The 16,277-nt window shown below is 39.3% G+C and overlaps 2 protein-coding genes across 4 annotated transcripts in view; both read left to right on the plus strand.

Annotated features, from left to right (window-relative positions):
* The first annotated feature begins 6,529 nt into the window (after positions 1 to 6,529).
* Positions 6,530 to 9,477, plus strand: LOC124152309 (galanin-like G-protein coupled receptor npr-9). The gene is made up of 2 exons (XM_046525210.2): positions 6,530 to 7,785; positions 8,687 to 9,477. Exons 1-2 carry the CDS (start codon positions 6,769 to 6,771, stop codon positions 8,858 to 8,860), a joined length of 1,191 nt encoding a protein of 396 aa, XP_046381166.2. The 5' UTR covers positions 6,530 to 6,768; the 3' UTR covers positions 8,861 to 9,477.
* A 3,901-nt stretch (positions 9,478 to 13,378) lies between these two features.
* The window catches only part of LOC124152332 (protein mono-ADP-ribosyltransferase PARP12-like), a 38,440-nt gene continuing 35,541 nt past the window's right edge, over positions 13,379 to 16,277 (plus strand). For 2 of the 3 annotated variants that reach the window (XM_046525228.2, XM_046525230.2), the window contains exons 1-2: positions 13,379 to 13,554; positions 13,788 to 13,952. In XM_046525228.2, coding sequence (XP_046381184.2) covers positions 13,943 to 13,952 — 10 coding nt within the window. In that variant the 5' untranslated portion in view covers positions 13,379 to 13,554; positions 13,788 to 13,942. The remainder of the gene's footprint in view (positions 13,555 to 13,787; positions 13,953 to 16,277) is intronic. The other variant, XM_046525229.2, reaches the window with a different exon arrangement.

Genomic DNA, 16,277 nt, shown 5'->3' on the forward strand with positions numbered 1-16,277 from the left:
AAATACAAGGGACAAATCCCTATCCATAACCACAAATACAAGCGACAAATCCCTTTCCATAACCACGAATACAACGGACAAATCCCTGTCCATAACCACAAATACAACGGACAAATCCCTGTCCATAACCACTAATACAACGGACAAATCCCTATCCATAACCACAAATACAAGCGACAAATCCCTATCCATAACCACAAATACAACGGACAAATCCCTGTCCATAACCACAAATACAACGGACAAATCCCTATCCATAACCACAAATACAAGCGACAAATCCCTATCCATAACCACAAATACAAGGGACAAAACCCTTTCGATAACCACAAATACAAGGGACAAATCCCTTTCCATAACCACAAATACAAGGGACAAAACCCTTTCCATAACCACAAATACAAGGGACAAATCCCTATCCATAACCACAAATACAAGGGACAAAACCCTTTCCATAACCACAAATACAAGGGACAAAACCCTATCCATAACCACAAATACAAGGGACAAAACCCTTTCCATAACCACAAATACAAGCGACAAATACCGATCCATAACCACAAATACAAGGGACAAAACCCTTTCGATAACCACAAATACAAGCGACAAATCCCTTTCCATAACCACGAATACAACGGACAAATCCCTGTCCATAACCACAAATACAACGGACAAATCCCTGTCCATAACCACTAATACAACGGACAAATCCCTTTCCATAACCACAAATACAAGGGACAAAACCCTTTCCATAACCACAAATACAAGGGACAAATCCCTTTCGATAACCACAAATACAAGGGACAAAACCCTTTCCATAACCACAAATACAAGCGACAAATCCCTTTCCATAACCTCAAATACAAGGGACAAATCCCTTTCCATAACCACAAATACAAGCGACAAATCCCTATCCATAACCACAAATACAAGGGACAAATCCATATCCATAACCACGAATACAAGGGACAAAACCCTATCCATAACCACAAATACAAGGGACAAAACCCTTTCCATAACCACAAATACAAGGGACAAAACCCTATCCATAACCACAAATACAAGGGACAAAACCCTTTCCATAACCACAAATACAAGCGACAAATACCGATCCATAACCACAAATACAAGGGACAAAACCCTTTCCATAACCACAAATACAAGCGACAAAACCCTTTCCATAACCACAAATACAAGGGACAAAACCCTTTCCATAACCACAAATACAAGCGACAAATACCTATCCATAACCACAAATACAAGGGACAAAACCCTTTCCATAACCACAAATACAAGGGACAAAACCCTTTCCATAACCACAAATACAAGTGACAAATACCTATCCATAACCACAAATACAAGGGACAAAACCCTTTCCATAACCACAAATACAAGGGACAAAACCCTTTCCATAACCACAAATACAAGCGACAAAACCCTTTCCATAACCACAAATACAAGGGACAAAACCCTTTCCATAACCACAAATACAAGCGACAAATACCTATCCATAACCACAAATACAAGGGACAAAACCCTTTCCATAACCACAAATACAAGGGACAAAACCCTTTCCATAACCACAAATACAAGTGACAAATACCTATCCATAACCACAAATACAAGGGACAAAACCCTTTCCATAACCACAAATACAAGGGACAAAACCCTTTCCATAACCACAAATACAAGCGACAAATCCCTTTCCAAAACCACAAATACAAGGGACAAAACACTTTCCATAACCACAAATACAAGGGACAAAACCCTATCCATAACCACAAATACAAGGGACAAAACCCTTTCGATAACCACAAATACAAGGGACAAAACCCTATCCATAACCACAAATACAAGGGACAAAACCCTTTCGATAACCACAAATACAAGGGACAAAACCCTATCCATAACCACAAATACAAGGGACAAATCCCTTTCCATAACCACAAATACAAGCGACAAATCCCTATCCATAACCACAAATACAAGGGACAAATCCATATCCATAACCACAAATACAAGGGACAAAGCCCTTTCCAATACCACAAATACAAGGGACAAAACCCTTTCCATAACCACAAATACAAGGGACAAAACCCTTTCCATAACCACAAATACAAGGGACAAAACCCTTTTCATAACCACAAATACAAGGGACAAATCCCTTTCCATAACCACAAATACAAGGGACAAATCCATATCCATAACCACAAATACAAGGGACAAATCCCTATCCATAACCACAAATACAAGCGACAAATCCCTTTCCATAACCACGAATACAACGGACAAATCCCTGTCCATAACCACAAATACAACGGACAAATCCCTGTCCATAACCACTAATACAACGGACAAATCCCTATCCATAACCACAAATACAAGCGACAAATCCCTATCCATAACCACAAATACAACGGACAAATCCCTGTCCATAACCACAAATACAACGGACAAATCCCTATCCATAACCACAAATACAAGCGACAAATCCCTATCCATAACCACAAATACAAGGGACAAAACCCTTTCGATAACCACAAATACAAGGGACAAATCCCTTTCCATAACCACAAATACAAGGGACAAAACCCTTTCCATAACCACAAATACAAGGGACAAATCCCTTTCGATAACCACAAATACAAGGGACAAAACCCTTTCCATAACCACAAATACAAGCGACAAATCCCTTTCCATAACCTCAAATACAAGGGACAAATCCCTTTCCATAACCACAAATACAAGCGACAAATCCCTATCCATAACCACAAATACAAGGGACAAATCCATATCCATAACAACAAATACAAGGGACAAAGCCCTTTCCAATACCACAAATACAAGGGACAAAACCCTGTCCATAACCACAAATACAAGGGACAAAACCCTTTCCATAACCACAAATACAAGGGACAAAACCCTTTTCATAACCACAAATACAAGGGACAAATCCCTTTCCATAACCACAAATACAAGGGACAAATCCATATCCATAACCACAAATACAAGGGACAAATCCCTATCCATAACCACAAATACAAGCGACAAATCCCTTTCCATAACCACAAATACAACGGACAAATCCCTGTCCATAACCACAAATACAACGGACAAATCCCTGTCCATAACCACTAATACAACGGACAAATCCCTATCCATAACCACAAATACAAGCGACAAATCCCTATCCATAACCACAAATACAACGGACAAATCCCTGTCCATAACCACAAATATAACGGACAAATCCCTATCCATAACCACAAATACAAGCGACAAATCCCTATCCATAACCACAAATACAAGGGACAAAACCCTTTCCATAACCACAAATACAAGGGACAAATCCCTTTCCATAACCACAAATACAAGGGACAAAACCCTTTCCATAACCACAAATACAAGGGACAAATCCCTTTCGATAACCACAAATACAAGGGACAAAACCCTTTCCATAACCACAAATACAAGCGACAAATCCCTTTCCATAACCTCAAATACAAGGGACAAATCCCTTTCCATAACCACAAATACAAGCGACAAATCCCTATCCATAACCACAAATACAAGGGACAAATCCATATCCATAACCACGAATACAAGGGACAAAACCCTATCCATAACCACAAATACAAGGGACAAAACCCTTTCCATAACCACAAATACAAGGGACAAAACCCTATCCATAACCACAAATACAAGGGACAAAACCCTTTCCATAACCACAAATACAAGCGAACAGAACCCTTTCCACAAGCATAAGACATCTCTGTTCATTGTATGATTCCGACTACACGATAATACTATCAAATAATGATAATACCATGTGTTCTCGAAAACGTGAGCGCAACCTGTCCCACTGATTGCACCCGTCTTCAAAAGGCAAGTCAATTGTCCACCTGGAAAAAACACAGAAACAAACTTATGGTACAAGCCAAAATAGGAATTGCATCAAACACCATTTTTGTCACTGATGCGTCATATTTGGAAATGTTCTCCACAATGTCTACCATTAAACTTTTTGAAAGCTTCACTTTAAGGCCTTGAACGTTTTAGTAAGTAAAGAATTGCGAGTCGTATAACGCTCTTTGAAATCTTCATACTCAGAAAGACAATGCTTGAATGTACCTCAAAGTTATGACATGATGAAAGTGAGAACATGGTATTAACACGTCCCTCAGTCCTGTAAATTGAAATCAAGCCTCATCATTCCCCGAGGGGTTGAACGTGTGAACGTGTGGACGTGTGGACGTGTGAAACTGAGGGGACAGGAACGTCGCACCTTGGGAACAATTTCTTCTCTCGACAAATTTACACCGTCAGTTTAATCAGTGAACAAATCAATATACTAGTATATATAACGAGCAAAACACAACTTTCAGGAAAGCGATTCAAGTTGTCCAGGTAAGAATACACTGAATTTTCTCCTCATTTCACGCATGGTCAGAAATCAAAGTAACTGTCATCATTTTTGTATTTATCACTTTAAAGTTAAAATATTTAAAGGGAACCGATTGCGTAATTGTTCTGAAGATGACTCCAAATGCTTTCTTAGCATTAAATCAAAAAAAAATATTATTGTAATTTTACATTCCGATTTTGATGGACCTATTATTGGCCAACAGAACCCTAATCAAGGCTGTGTTTTCCATCTGTTCGTTACTTGTAACTATCACAGTGGAATTCATTTGATTTATCAATAAGGACAAGATCAGGTTTGTTGGCCTGGATATGTATGAAGCTGCACACGGGCCTATTTCAAAGAATTTAGTTTTTATCATATGTACACTCCATATTCTGGGTCAAAACCACAAGCATTGCGAAGGCGGTAATAAAATGATCGAGCTACTCCATCATGTGCTTATCATCATCATCATCATCATCATCATCATCATCATCATCATTATTATTATTGTTGTTGTTGCTGCTGTTATTATTTGTGTACACAGAGATTAACTCTCTATATGAAGTTCTATATATGTGTATATGTACGTCAGATTGAAAGAATAACGCTGGACTCCAAAACTCTGTCTTCATTTTAGCCTTGCACTCTTGCGATGGGCGAGTAGTTTCACCAGCAGCAATAGAATAATAAACTGGGCGGCAAAAGAAAGTATAGGTCGAGTTCAATGATCGATAAAAAAAATAACAAGAAGAGGTTTTTTTGTGAATTATAATATAATCTAGGGAGGGGTAACAAATGATCAACCACAGTTTGAACGAAATTGTGCAATCACAGGTAATGTAAGCTCAAGGTAAAGAATTGTGGGGTAAGAAATTTCATTTTCAAAAGTTGTCTGAAATGTCACCAAAAAATTGTCAGACACACTACAAGTTCATTGTCGACACAGTTGCCTTCAATAGCGCGTATGACCTCCAGCTGCCTCAATGCATGCTGTGATACGCCGCCTCATCGATGACGTCAGTCTTCTGATGACGTGGACTTGAATCCGTTGCCACTCGTCTCTCAGGGCCTGCTGCAATTCTTGTCTGATGGCGTGCTCTAATCTGTCTGTCAAGATGGTCCCACAGATGTTCAATAGGATTCATATCGGGTGAGTGGGCAGGTCTGGGCAAAACGTCAACGTTCTGCTGGTTTAGAAAGTTCCGAGTCAGTCTTGCAGTATGGGGCCTGGCATTGTCGTGTTGAAACAATGTCCCCTGCTGTTGGTTTTGTAAGAACGGAAGCACAACTGGCTGCAACACTTGGTCTCTGTACTGCACAGCGTTCAGGTTTCCCTGTATAATCACCAAATCAGTCTTCTGATCTCCACAAATACCGCCCCACACCAATGGATGGACCTCTCGAATACACGCCGGAGCCAAACGTTCCCCTCTGCGTCGATAAACTCGTTCTCTGCCTTCATGTAGAAACAAGTTAAACCGACTTTCATCAGCAAACAGCACTCGACGCCAATTTCTCACTTGCCAGCGTCGAACCTGCCTTGCCCATCGCAGCCTCAGGCGTCGATGTTGAGCAGTCAGTACAATTCCTCGGAAAGGAATTGTACGCTGGGATTCCAGCAGAAGGAAGTCGTAGTACTGGCACGTTGGCTAATGGGATGTCCCAACGCTGTTGCTGCCGTCGCCGTTACGAATCTGTTTCGCAGGTGAATGAGCCGTATCTGACCGTCTTCCAGTGGTGTTGTCACTCGGGGTCGTCCGGTTCTAGGCCTGTCCTGTGTCCTCCCTGTCTGCCTGTACCGTTGAATCAGCTTGGCTACTGTCTATGGTGTACAACCAAACCTTCTGGCAATTTGGACCTGTGTTGCCCCCATTTCGGCCATACCGATGGCTCTCTCTCTCTCTCTGCTCCTGTGACAGTCGTGGCATTTCTTTTGTATGCTTTCACCACGTGTGGTTATACCCTGCAGACGAACGCATTTATACAGCTAACATGCACGTGAAGTTTATGCCATAGGCTGGAAACCTGTTTCACCATTTTTTTGTAACCGCACGAGCGCCGTCAAAAGTGGCGCGTTCGGGTTAAGTGTTTTTTTGGTACCTGTTCCTGGGCAGTCATATTCCCAATACCCACTTTCCACTAGTTATCGCTGTTTTGGGGAAAATTAAAAATTGCCAACCTATACTTTCTTTTGCCGCTTAGTTTAGATGTAGGCTCCCAACCGCTGATAACAGAAGGATGGAAGGCTCCCGCTGAAGAGCAGGAGCCAATAAATTTGATTATTTAAATAAGATGTAAAACATTAAACATTCCAGGTTGACTTTTACGCAAATGTTAAATGAAGTGTTTCAGTTTCAACGATGACGTCACGTATGATAATAGTCTTACTACTGGCAATACTCCCACTGGTTACCATGGAGAATACAACCATTGTGGAGTCTGTGGGTCGTCATGACAACGTAACGACCCCTACACCACTCTGTCGGAATGGATCTCTTGTCATTGGCACAACCAACACCACAGATGGATGTGACGACATTGCCGACGATGACATGCCCGAACCAAGCAGGAAGACAGCCCGCGGTGATTATGTCGGCTATGTTATCGTGCCACTCTTCTTCATCCTCGGCCTCTGTGGCAACACTCTCAGCGTCGCCGTCATGATCAGCAAGAAGTTCAGGAATAAGACCAGCAGTCTCATCCTCATCGCGCTGTCGGTTTCCGACTCCGTTTTCGCCTGCATAACGCCCTTCAACAAAACGTTCCTCAGGAACCTGTTAGGGTTTGATGTAAGAGCTTTGTCGTCTTTCGGTTGCTCCCTCTTCTTCATCGTCCACAAGACCAGCAAGATGTCCTCGTCCTGGTTCGTTGTCTTCATCAGCTTTGAACGGTTCGTCGCCATCGTCTTCCCTCTCAAAACAAAATTCATTTGCACGAAAAGAAATACCATCATCGGCATAGCGGTCGTCTTCATCGGACAACTCATCTTCAATAGTATATGGGACTTTAATACGAAGATAGTTGACGGCATCTGCATCCCAAACTACGGAACGCCGGAGACGGCGGTCCTCAGCAAGACATACCTGGTTATAGGAACCTTCTTGTACTCACTACTTCCGGTTGGCATTATGTTGGTCTTGACACCAATAACAGTATTCGTACTTGTACGTCACCATTCGATGAGACGGGCCATGTCTAAGTCCGGAAGCCAGCGGGATGATACGGTTAAGTTGACAACCATGTTAATCGGAGTTACCATCGCCTTTATCATCCTCGTCACGCCCATCTCCATCGCTCACAACGTCTCCTTCGCTCTTGGGGAGAATATCTTTGAGACGCAACACTTTGGGATGATGGTTGCCCGAGAGATCCTACAGGTTTGTGATATTCGAACATAGAAGGAAAATATGCCTGTATTTATTTGTAAATGCATGTAAATCACAAAGCCAAATAATATTATTGCAATGCACACAAAACACATCTCAACTTTTGATTCTGACGTGTTGAATCTGTATGTGCGCTGTTTCAAATATACTGACAGTGAAGTTTATTTCCCTATATGTTTCATTGTTCCCTTATTAGTTTCCATCAGTATATGACATTTTAAATCCTCAACAATTGTAAATTTCCATTCACAATCATCAAGACACATTTATATAACTTTATGGCTAAAATTATATACATTAACATCGCGATATGGCTAAAATATTGCCGATGAAACTTTAAATCTCACGCCAATACATTTACAGAAATTTGTCAACAAAATTTAATTTTTGTAAACGTTGCGTTTTCTTCCAGTGTTGTTCCAGGATGGTAAGGTAACATAAACAGTTGCTGTGACCAGGGTAGTTTGGTGCACACCTTCATTCAACGTTTATTTTCATGCTGTGTGGAATTTTGTGATATCTTTAATATCTATTTCAAACATATATATTTTTTTTTGTCCCTTGAAAGCAGGAGCCGATCATTTAAATAACATATTTGTTAAATCAGAGGAAAATTGTTTTCTCCAATTTTCACTGGATCCTTTTCTTTGGACACAAAAACTCAGAGAGTTTTATGTTATAAGTGTTTTAGTTCATCAAAGTAATAAACTGATGAGAATTTGTACCTCTCCGTTTATTCTATCCTACGATTTTCAATTGAAAATATGTTAAGTTAGCAATATCATATTTCAAAATATTACTGTACTGGCGCTTAGTCAGCACTCAAAGAATACTTTATTTAATTAAATATAATTTGATTTAGAAATGTCAATTTTTTTTGTCTATTCTCCAGGTCATGGAACAGTTGAATTACTCAGTCAACTTCCTGCTTTACGTCATGTGCAGTCAGGACTTCCGGAAGAAAGTGGCCGAACTTCTCTGTCAACTGCGAGGGCGCAAATCCGCAAACGTGTCCCAACCCAAGACAGCGTCGACAACCCCCGTGCCGATTTCTTCGACCCAATGATTGCTTTAACGTCCATGATTAACATACTGGTCATTTATTTTGTGTGCGTGCTTGCGTGCGTGCCACGACAAGCATGTGTTGCTGGAGGTCAAATATATTGATTATTAAATATTTTTGATCTATCAAATATTGTGTTATGTTGTGTTACACTGGTCGGTTGGTTGGTTGGTTGGTTGATTAAAGGCCCCGTAAAATTGTTAATATCCCATAGTCCTCACCACCTAAAATAGAATCACGAAACATCGCATTTTTTAATTAACAAATATAAATATAACTGCATGTGTTCTAATACTTATAAAGTGAAAACAAGCAATTCTTGCAAAAGAAATATTGACGAGAGTAACTGATAGAAGCGTCAGTAAACGGTCTCGATGCTTGATGTGAGTTAACTTGTACCAAAAGTACCAAATACTGGGTTAAGTTCATTTGCTGTTTCAAGTAGATTAAAACGTTGATCAGAATAAAAGTCACAGGAAATGAGAAATAGGTCGCATCTTCACGTGTTTCTGTAACAAGCTAATATTTTAAAATATATATAGCGTTTCGGGATATTATAACCCGTGTTCGTTTCTCAACTGGTCACTTATTTGGTTTCAGTTGTTTCACATAGCTGTCAAAGGTCAGCTGAGAAAGCCCACGTGACAACTGTTTTCATAATGTCCACGGTTCTTTAAAAAATCCATTGAGTTAGATAACAATGAGCAGTCAATCAACGTATTATCGATTAATCCTTTGAACAAAGTATGTTGGTTTTACATCGGCACTTCACGCCATGATGTGAGTGTGTTCCGTCTGCTTTAGTAAACCTACGCATGTAAACACTTACTTTTGACATATCCACTGTGCAAGATAATAGTGATTTACAAACAAGTAAAGCAACTGACCATTCATCTCTTGCTGGGCTGCCACGTGCATATTGCATAACACACATTTCACCTCACTTCAAACCTGGATTAGATTAAATAATTACCCCAGACACAAGAAATGCCAAATGGGAACATTTATCAGGTAATTTAAGTGGTGCTGCCACTAATTATACCTCTAATAAATTCATTAACTGAGCATCAAGTGAATAACGACAAATACACAAGTGTGGGGTTATACCAGGGAATGGATGACAACAAGGGAGTAGTAATCGTATTATCGCCGCAATCCGAAATCCGAAAATGCTTTCACTGCAGGGATACTACTAGTAGTATTAAACTATAACCATCAGATGTCTTCCCAAATAACGACATCCGATGAGCTTCCGCCGTTCTTTTTGTCTGTTTGTTTAGGCTTAAGAAATTAATTAACATGCGCTCTTTTTTCGGAATCTTCATAGATCACGGATAACCAATCAGTGTTAAAAATGCGTAAAACAAATATTGCCTCCAAGTTTATTGAGCTGTCCTTGCAGACGGTAGCCCAGTCTCTTGTCACGCTCAGTTGCGTTAGCGAGCAAATCGATTCAAGGCAGCAAGTAAGCCATGGCCGGCAGTGAAAGACAGCCGAGTAGAAGACAGCTTCCCCTTCAAGCGTGGCAAATTTCACATTGTCTTTATTTTAAATGCTTGAAACGACATTTTAAAAACTCATTTATTTCATGACTGAATCTGTCCTTTTATTGACAGCGTTGACAAATAATACAAATAGTTTATATGAAATATTTATAATAAAATTATGAAGGAATGCCATATCCAATATGTCTAAGAGATGTATAAAAGTATTTCTAAACATATACCAGCAAGAGAGTGAGATCTAAATGATTTGTTACCCCACAATAGATCAGCTGCTTCAAATTATAACCTACGTAACAAACAGAACATGACTGTACATTTTGCCAGAACAAGAACATTTCAGAAATAATTTATAATAGACTCTTTAAACAATGGAATTCACAAAATGAAAATATTAAAAATAGTATCTCTGTAGCTGAATTAAAAACAAAAATTTATCCAAATGTTATTAAATCTCCATAACTCCAATCTCAGTTATATTTTTTTATTTTGTAAACTTTTTTTTTCTATTAGTTTTGGTATTCGTTATAACTTTGATTTTGATGTAAAACAATAACATTCCATGTAATTATCACAGCTTAGTTATATTCTATATTTACGCCCTTCACATAAATTTAAAATGTCTATTAGTTTATTAACTACTGTGTTATTATATAAATATATTAAATCTCCTCCCCAAATGTAACATTGTATACCAAAAATATAAATTCATCATATGTATATATGTATATGTATGTGTGAGTGTATGTAGGTATATGTGTTTGTGTGTAATACTGTGTATATATATGAATATGTGTGTGTGTTATTATATTTTCTCATTAATTGTGTGTAATTCCTATGCATTGTACATTTATTCTGCACTATCATTATTCACATACCACAATGTAATGAAATGTATATAGGAGAAGGCCTCGTAAGTGTGTCACTTGTGCCTAATCCATTGATTTTCCGCAATAAAATATGTTTAAATCAAATCAACAGATTGAGACCATGTTGATATTCAAACCCCGCGGGGATTCCAAAGTTCCCAAGGAGCATATGTTTGTCGTAAGAGGCGACTTCATGGATGGCGTGATCAGACTTGGTAACTCTGTTGACTGGTTCCCTCGTACCTCGACCGCGTGGGTCTTTCCTCACTATACCAATAAATAGTTTGCCCGGTGAAGCCGCCATTTTGGTGCAATATTGCTCAGTGCGGCGGTAAACAACAAACAAGCTGTAATATTAAAAGCTCGTACAAATTTATGTTTAGAAAAAAAGGAAGAATCTCATCAGCTAATGTAACACACACACACACACACACACACACACAAATACACACACACAGATATATATATATATTTATCATATAATGGGTAGGTTTCTCGGCAGGATAAAGCCAACGGATAAAAACGATATCCGTTGGGGTCATATGCGGATAGAGATGCAAATATCAAAGGTCAAGTAGGGACTACTTTTACTGTTTATAAACAAACATGGCGTCGCCCTTGTCATTCGGCGATCGAGTCAGAATTAACCATCGGGAATATGGATAAACTACAGGGATAATTGCTATCAAAAGAACAGTCATATAAACTGAGAATCAGTGTCTAACTGTGACGTAGCTAAGGCATTTTATAAGTTTTGGCAACTTTGGCGATATAAATTTCGAAACAATTTTGCGAGGGCACGAGGCCTAGCCAAGCGGGATCAGTAACCATATCTGCAGCTTGAAACCTTCTCCACAAATTAAAATAGTTGGATTTGGCCGAAATATGTTTGAATTGTTACCTTGTTTCGTTTTGTCGCTGTGTGTACATCTGATAACACTTCTTAACGTTATGACAGGACCGACCGACTGTCAACAACGTCTGACCGTGGCCGTGACGTCTCATTGACTAGGGTTAGAGTAGCTTCCCTTTGACAAAGGGCAGTTACTCGAGCGGACAGACCGATGGATTGCCGCGAAAGGCAATTAAAAACAATTGTTGTTTTGCGTATATGTTGCTTCGCCACTGTATAAGAAACAGATTTCAGTTGGAACTATATTGGTTTCTGTCACTGTCCGACTGACACATCACTTACCCTGTGACGTAATAAATATTAATGCGCGCATTCCAGGAAAACTCGCAATGTTTCGGTAATGTTTGTGAGAGAGGGAAAGCGATTTTGAAGCACAGAATTAAAGAATGACATTATATGATAAAGAGGTTATCACGCTTGTGTGTTTGGGGATGGTAAATATCCTGTATTTGGAATAAACACTATGTATTTAGCTCGCCAAGGCTCGCTAAATACAATGTTTATTCCTAATGCAGGATATTTACCATCCCCAAACACACTCGCGTGATAACCTCTTTATATACGTCAATTTTAAACTGATTTTTTTACAATAACTTTCTCTTAAAGCGGTATCAGATAATGACCCACATATATATATTTATACCAATTGAATCTATTTGAAATGTAATACCACTACCCTAATTTTGATATCAATAAAACATCTACACGATAATAAAGCTCAGTTAAATATAATTGTTAAAGCTAGCTATGGAAGTTGGTTGTCTCTATATATGTCAGTGCCAGCTGGTTTACATCAAATATATTCCCCAGAGCATAATTATTATGTAATAAAAGCTGGTACTCAAACCAACCTCAGCTGAACTGACATAGACCTTCATTGTGTACTTTTGATATTGGCCATGAATATCATGACAAATATGAATGACATGAGCAAATTTAGCCGTCTCTGTAGTTACATGTTCTAATATTTCAGTAAAGCATGTGGGTTTTTTTATCGAAATTTTGAAATTTCGTTTAAAAATTGTCTTTTTGTAAATATTGCAAAATCATGCAGACTAAAATGTCCGCAACAAAAGCGTGTTCCAATTAATTTAAATACTCGGGATTATATTGACCGAGGTACCCATATCCTGACGCGCCTTCTGATTGGCTTGCGCCGTTTCGACGCGTGGCGGCCTTGTAGGTTACGGAAACATGCGAGTGGTGACGAGTGGGTACTTTCGGTTCAACTCCCAAACCCGGAAGTGTCGCATATTGGGGGCCGTGCAAACATGTCAACACCCGTAACTGTTGAACTGATCACATATCCAAATGTGTCCAAATCCACGATAACTACGAAAATGGCGGGGTTTAGGAGATTTACAAATTAAGTACATCCTTGCCAAGGGATCGTGAATATTAAAGGCATTTCACGTGAGTATTTCTATCAAAAACGAATTGATCTTAATTTAGATTTTTTTAATTACAGATTTCGGGTCTTTGCTAAAGAGGAACATAATTAAAAATACATGTCACCCCAAATTATGACAGTCTCTATATAGGGGAGTGTCATAAAATATGGACAATTTTGATAAAAGAGATAATATCAAATTTCGAAGTAAGTTATTTTGAAGCAAGTATTCATGTACTTTCTGTTTCTCTTCAAGGAACTGAGATGTCAGCTATTGCGTCAGTTTCGTGGTATAATCTCAAATCATGTGTCCCAAATCATGTCAGTATCAGCTGTTGAACTGTTTCCAGCATTGGCTCTATGAATAGAATGCTGACAGCCACTGACTGACTATTTCTCCTTCCTCCAGTCATGCAAACAGGTGACTTTCATGCTTCTTGTCATTTATCATGATTCATACAACATGAGTTTCATTCATTCATTCATTCATTCATTCATTCATTCATTCATTCATGTTATGTGAGCTTCATTCATTCATGTTATGTGAGATTAATTCATTCATGTTATGTGAGATTCATTCATTCATTTTGATTATTCATGTTATATGAGTTTCATTCATTCATTCATTCATTCATGTTATGTGAGTTTCATTCATTCATTCATTCATTCCGGGTGAGCAAAGGTGGTCCAAAGGCACTGCTGTGTTCTCTGCTGAGTTGCCTCCCTTGCAACAATCGGCTGCTTGTGGGTTCCCAGATCAGCTAGTTGTGATCAAGCAGCAAGACCCACTCTCTCTCATTCATTATTGGGGGAATAATCAGGGTGGATAAACATATTTGTGGATCTAGCTGTTTAAATTTGAATCTTTTCCTTTGTGAGGCATATATTCAAATCCACACTACACAACATGTACTTTCTGTTTCTCTTCAACGAACTGAGGTGTCAGCTTCTGTGTCAGTTTAATGATATAATCTCAAATCATGTGTCACAAATCTGCACTACACAACATTTTGTGTCACCAGCATGACGATTGTTTTTGGAGTTCACTCATTATAAAATATGTGTTAAACCATTTTGTAGCATCTCTTGCACCATCCCTACAACCTTCATATGAACAAAAACAAGAGGCCTCAACATGCTCAAGTAGAAGCAGAAGAGGTCATTCACCTTCACCAATTCACCAGGGGGAATCCTCTTACATGTCCTCACACAACTCACTCAGTGACCTGTGTTGTCATGCTGCCCTCGGGGCGGTCGGGTAGCCTAGTGGTTAGAGCGTTCGATCGTCACGACGAAGACCCGGGTTCGATTCCCAACATATTCAAATCATGTGTCCCAAATCACACACCTCTATAGTGACACATCACACACCTCTACAGTAACACATCACACACCTCAGTAGTGACATATCACTCACCTCTATAGTGATACATCACACACCTCAATAGTGATACATCACACACCTCTGTAGTGATACATCACACACCTCTATAGTGACACATCACACACCTCTACAGTAACACATCACACACCTCAATAGTGACATATCACTCACCTCTATAGTGTCACATCACACACCTCTATAGTGATACATCAAACACCTCTATAGTGACACATCACACACATCTATAGTGACACATCACACACCTCTATAGTGACACATCACACACCTCTACAGTAACACATCACACACCTCAATAGTGACACATCACTCACCTCTATAGTGACACATCACACACCTCTATAGTGATACATCACACACCTCTATAGTGACACATCATACACATCTATAGTGACACATCACACACCTCTATAGTCATACATCACAGAGATCAATAGTGACATATTACTCACCTCTACAGTAACACATCACATACCTCAATAGTGATACATCACACACCTCTATAGTGATACCACACACACCTCTATAGTGATACATCATACACCTCTATAGTGATACATCACACACCTCTACAGTAGAACATCACACACCTCTATAGTGACACATCACACACCTCTATAGTGACACATCACACACCTCTATAGTGATACATCACACACTTCTATAGTGACACATCACACACCTCTATAGTGACACATCACACACCTCTATAGTGATACATCACACACCTCTATAGTGATACCACACACACCTCTATAGTGACACATCATACACATCTATAGTGACACATCACACACCTCTATAGTCATACATCACAGAGATCAATAGTGACATATTACTCACCTCTACAGTAACACATCACACACCTCTATAGTGATACATCACACACCTCTATAGTGATACCACACACACCTCTATAGTGATACATCATACACCTCTATAGTGATACATCACTCACCTCTATAGTAACACATCACACACCTCTAAAGTGATACATCACACACCTCTATAGTGACACATCACACACATCTATAGTGACACATCACACACCTCTATAGTGACACATCACACACCTCTATAGTGATACATCACACACCTCTATAGTGACACATCACCCACCTCTATAGTGACACATCACACACCTTTATAGTGATACATCACACACCTCTATAGTGACACATCACACACATCAATAGTGATACATCAGACACCTCTACAGTAGCACATCACACACCCCTACAGTGACACATCACACACCTCTATAGTGACACATCACACACCTCTATAGTGATACATCCACACCTCTACAGTAGAACATCACACACCTCTATAGTTATACATCAC

Source organism: Haliotis rufescens, unplaced genomic scaffold (genome assembly GCF_023055435.1).
Source record: "Haliotis rufescens isolate VD_foot unplaced genomic scaffold, xgHalRufe1.0.p SCAF_13, whole genome shotgun sequence".
Lineage (NCBI taxonomy): Eukaryota > Metazoa > Mollusca > Gastropoda > Lepetellida > Haliotidae > Haliotis > Haliotis rufescens.

Excerpts from the sequence above, each read along its gene's own strand:
- LOC124152309 (XM_046525210.2), top strand. The coding sequence starts at position 6,769 with ATGACGTCACGTATGATAATAGTCTTACTACTGGCAATACTCCCACTG. Across the intron at positions 7,786-8,686 it reads TTGCCCGAGAGATCCTACAG|GTCATGGAACAGTTGAATTA; the intron begins GTTTGTGATATT and ends TCTATTCTCCAG.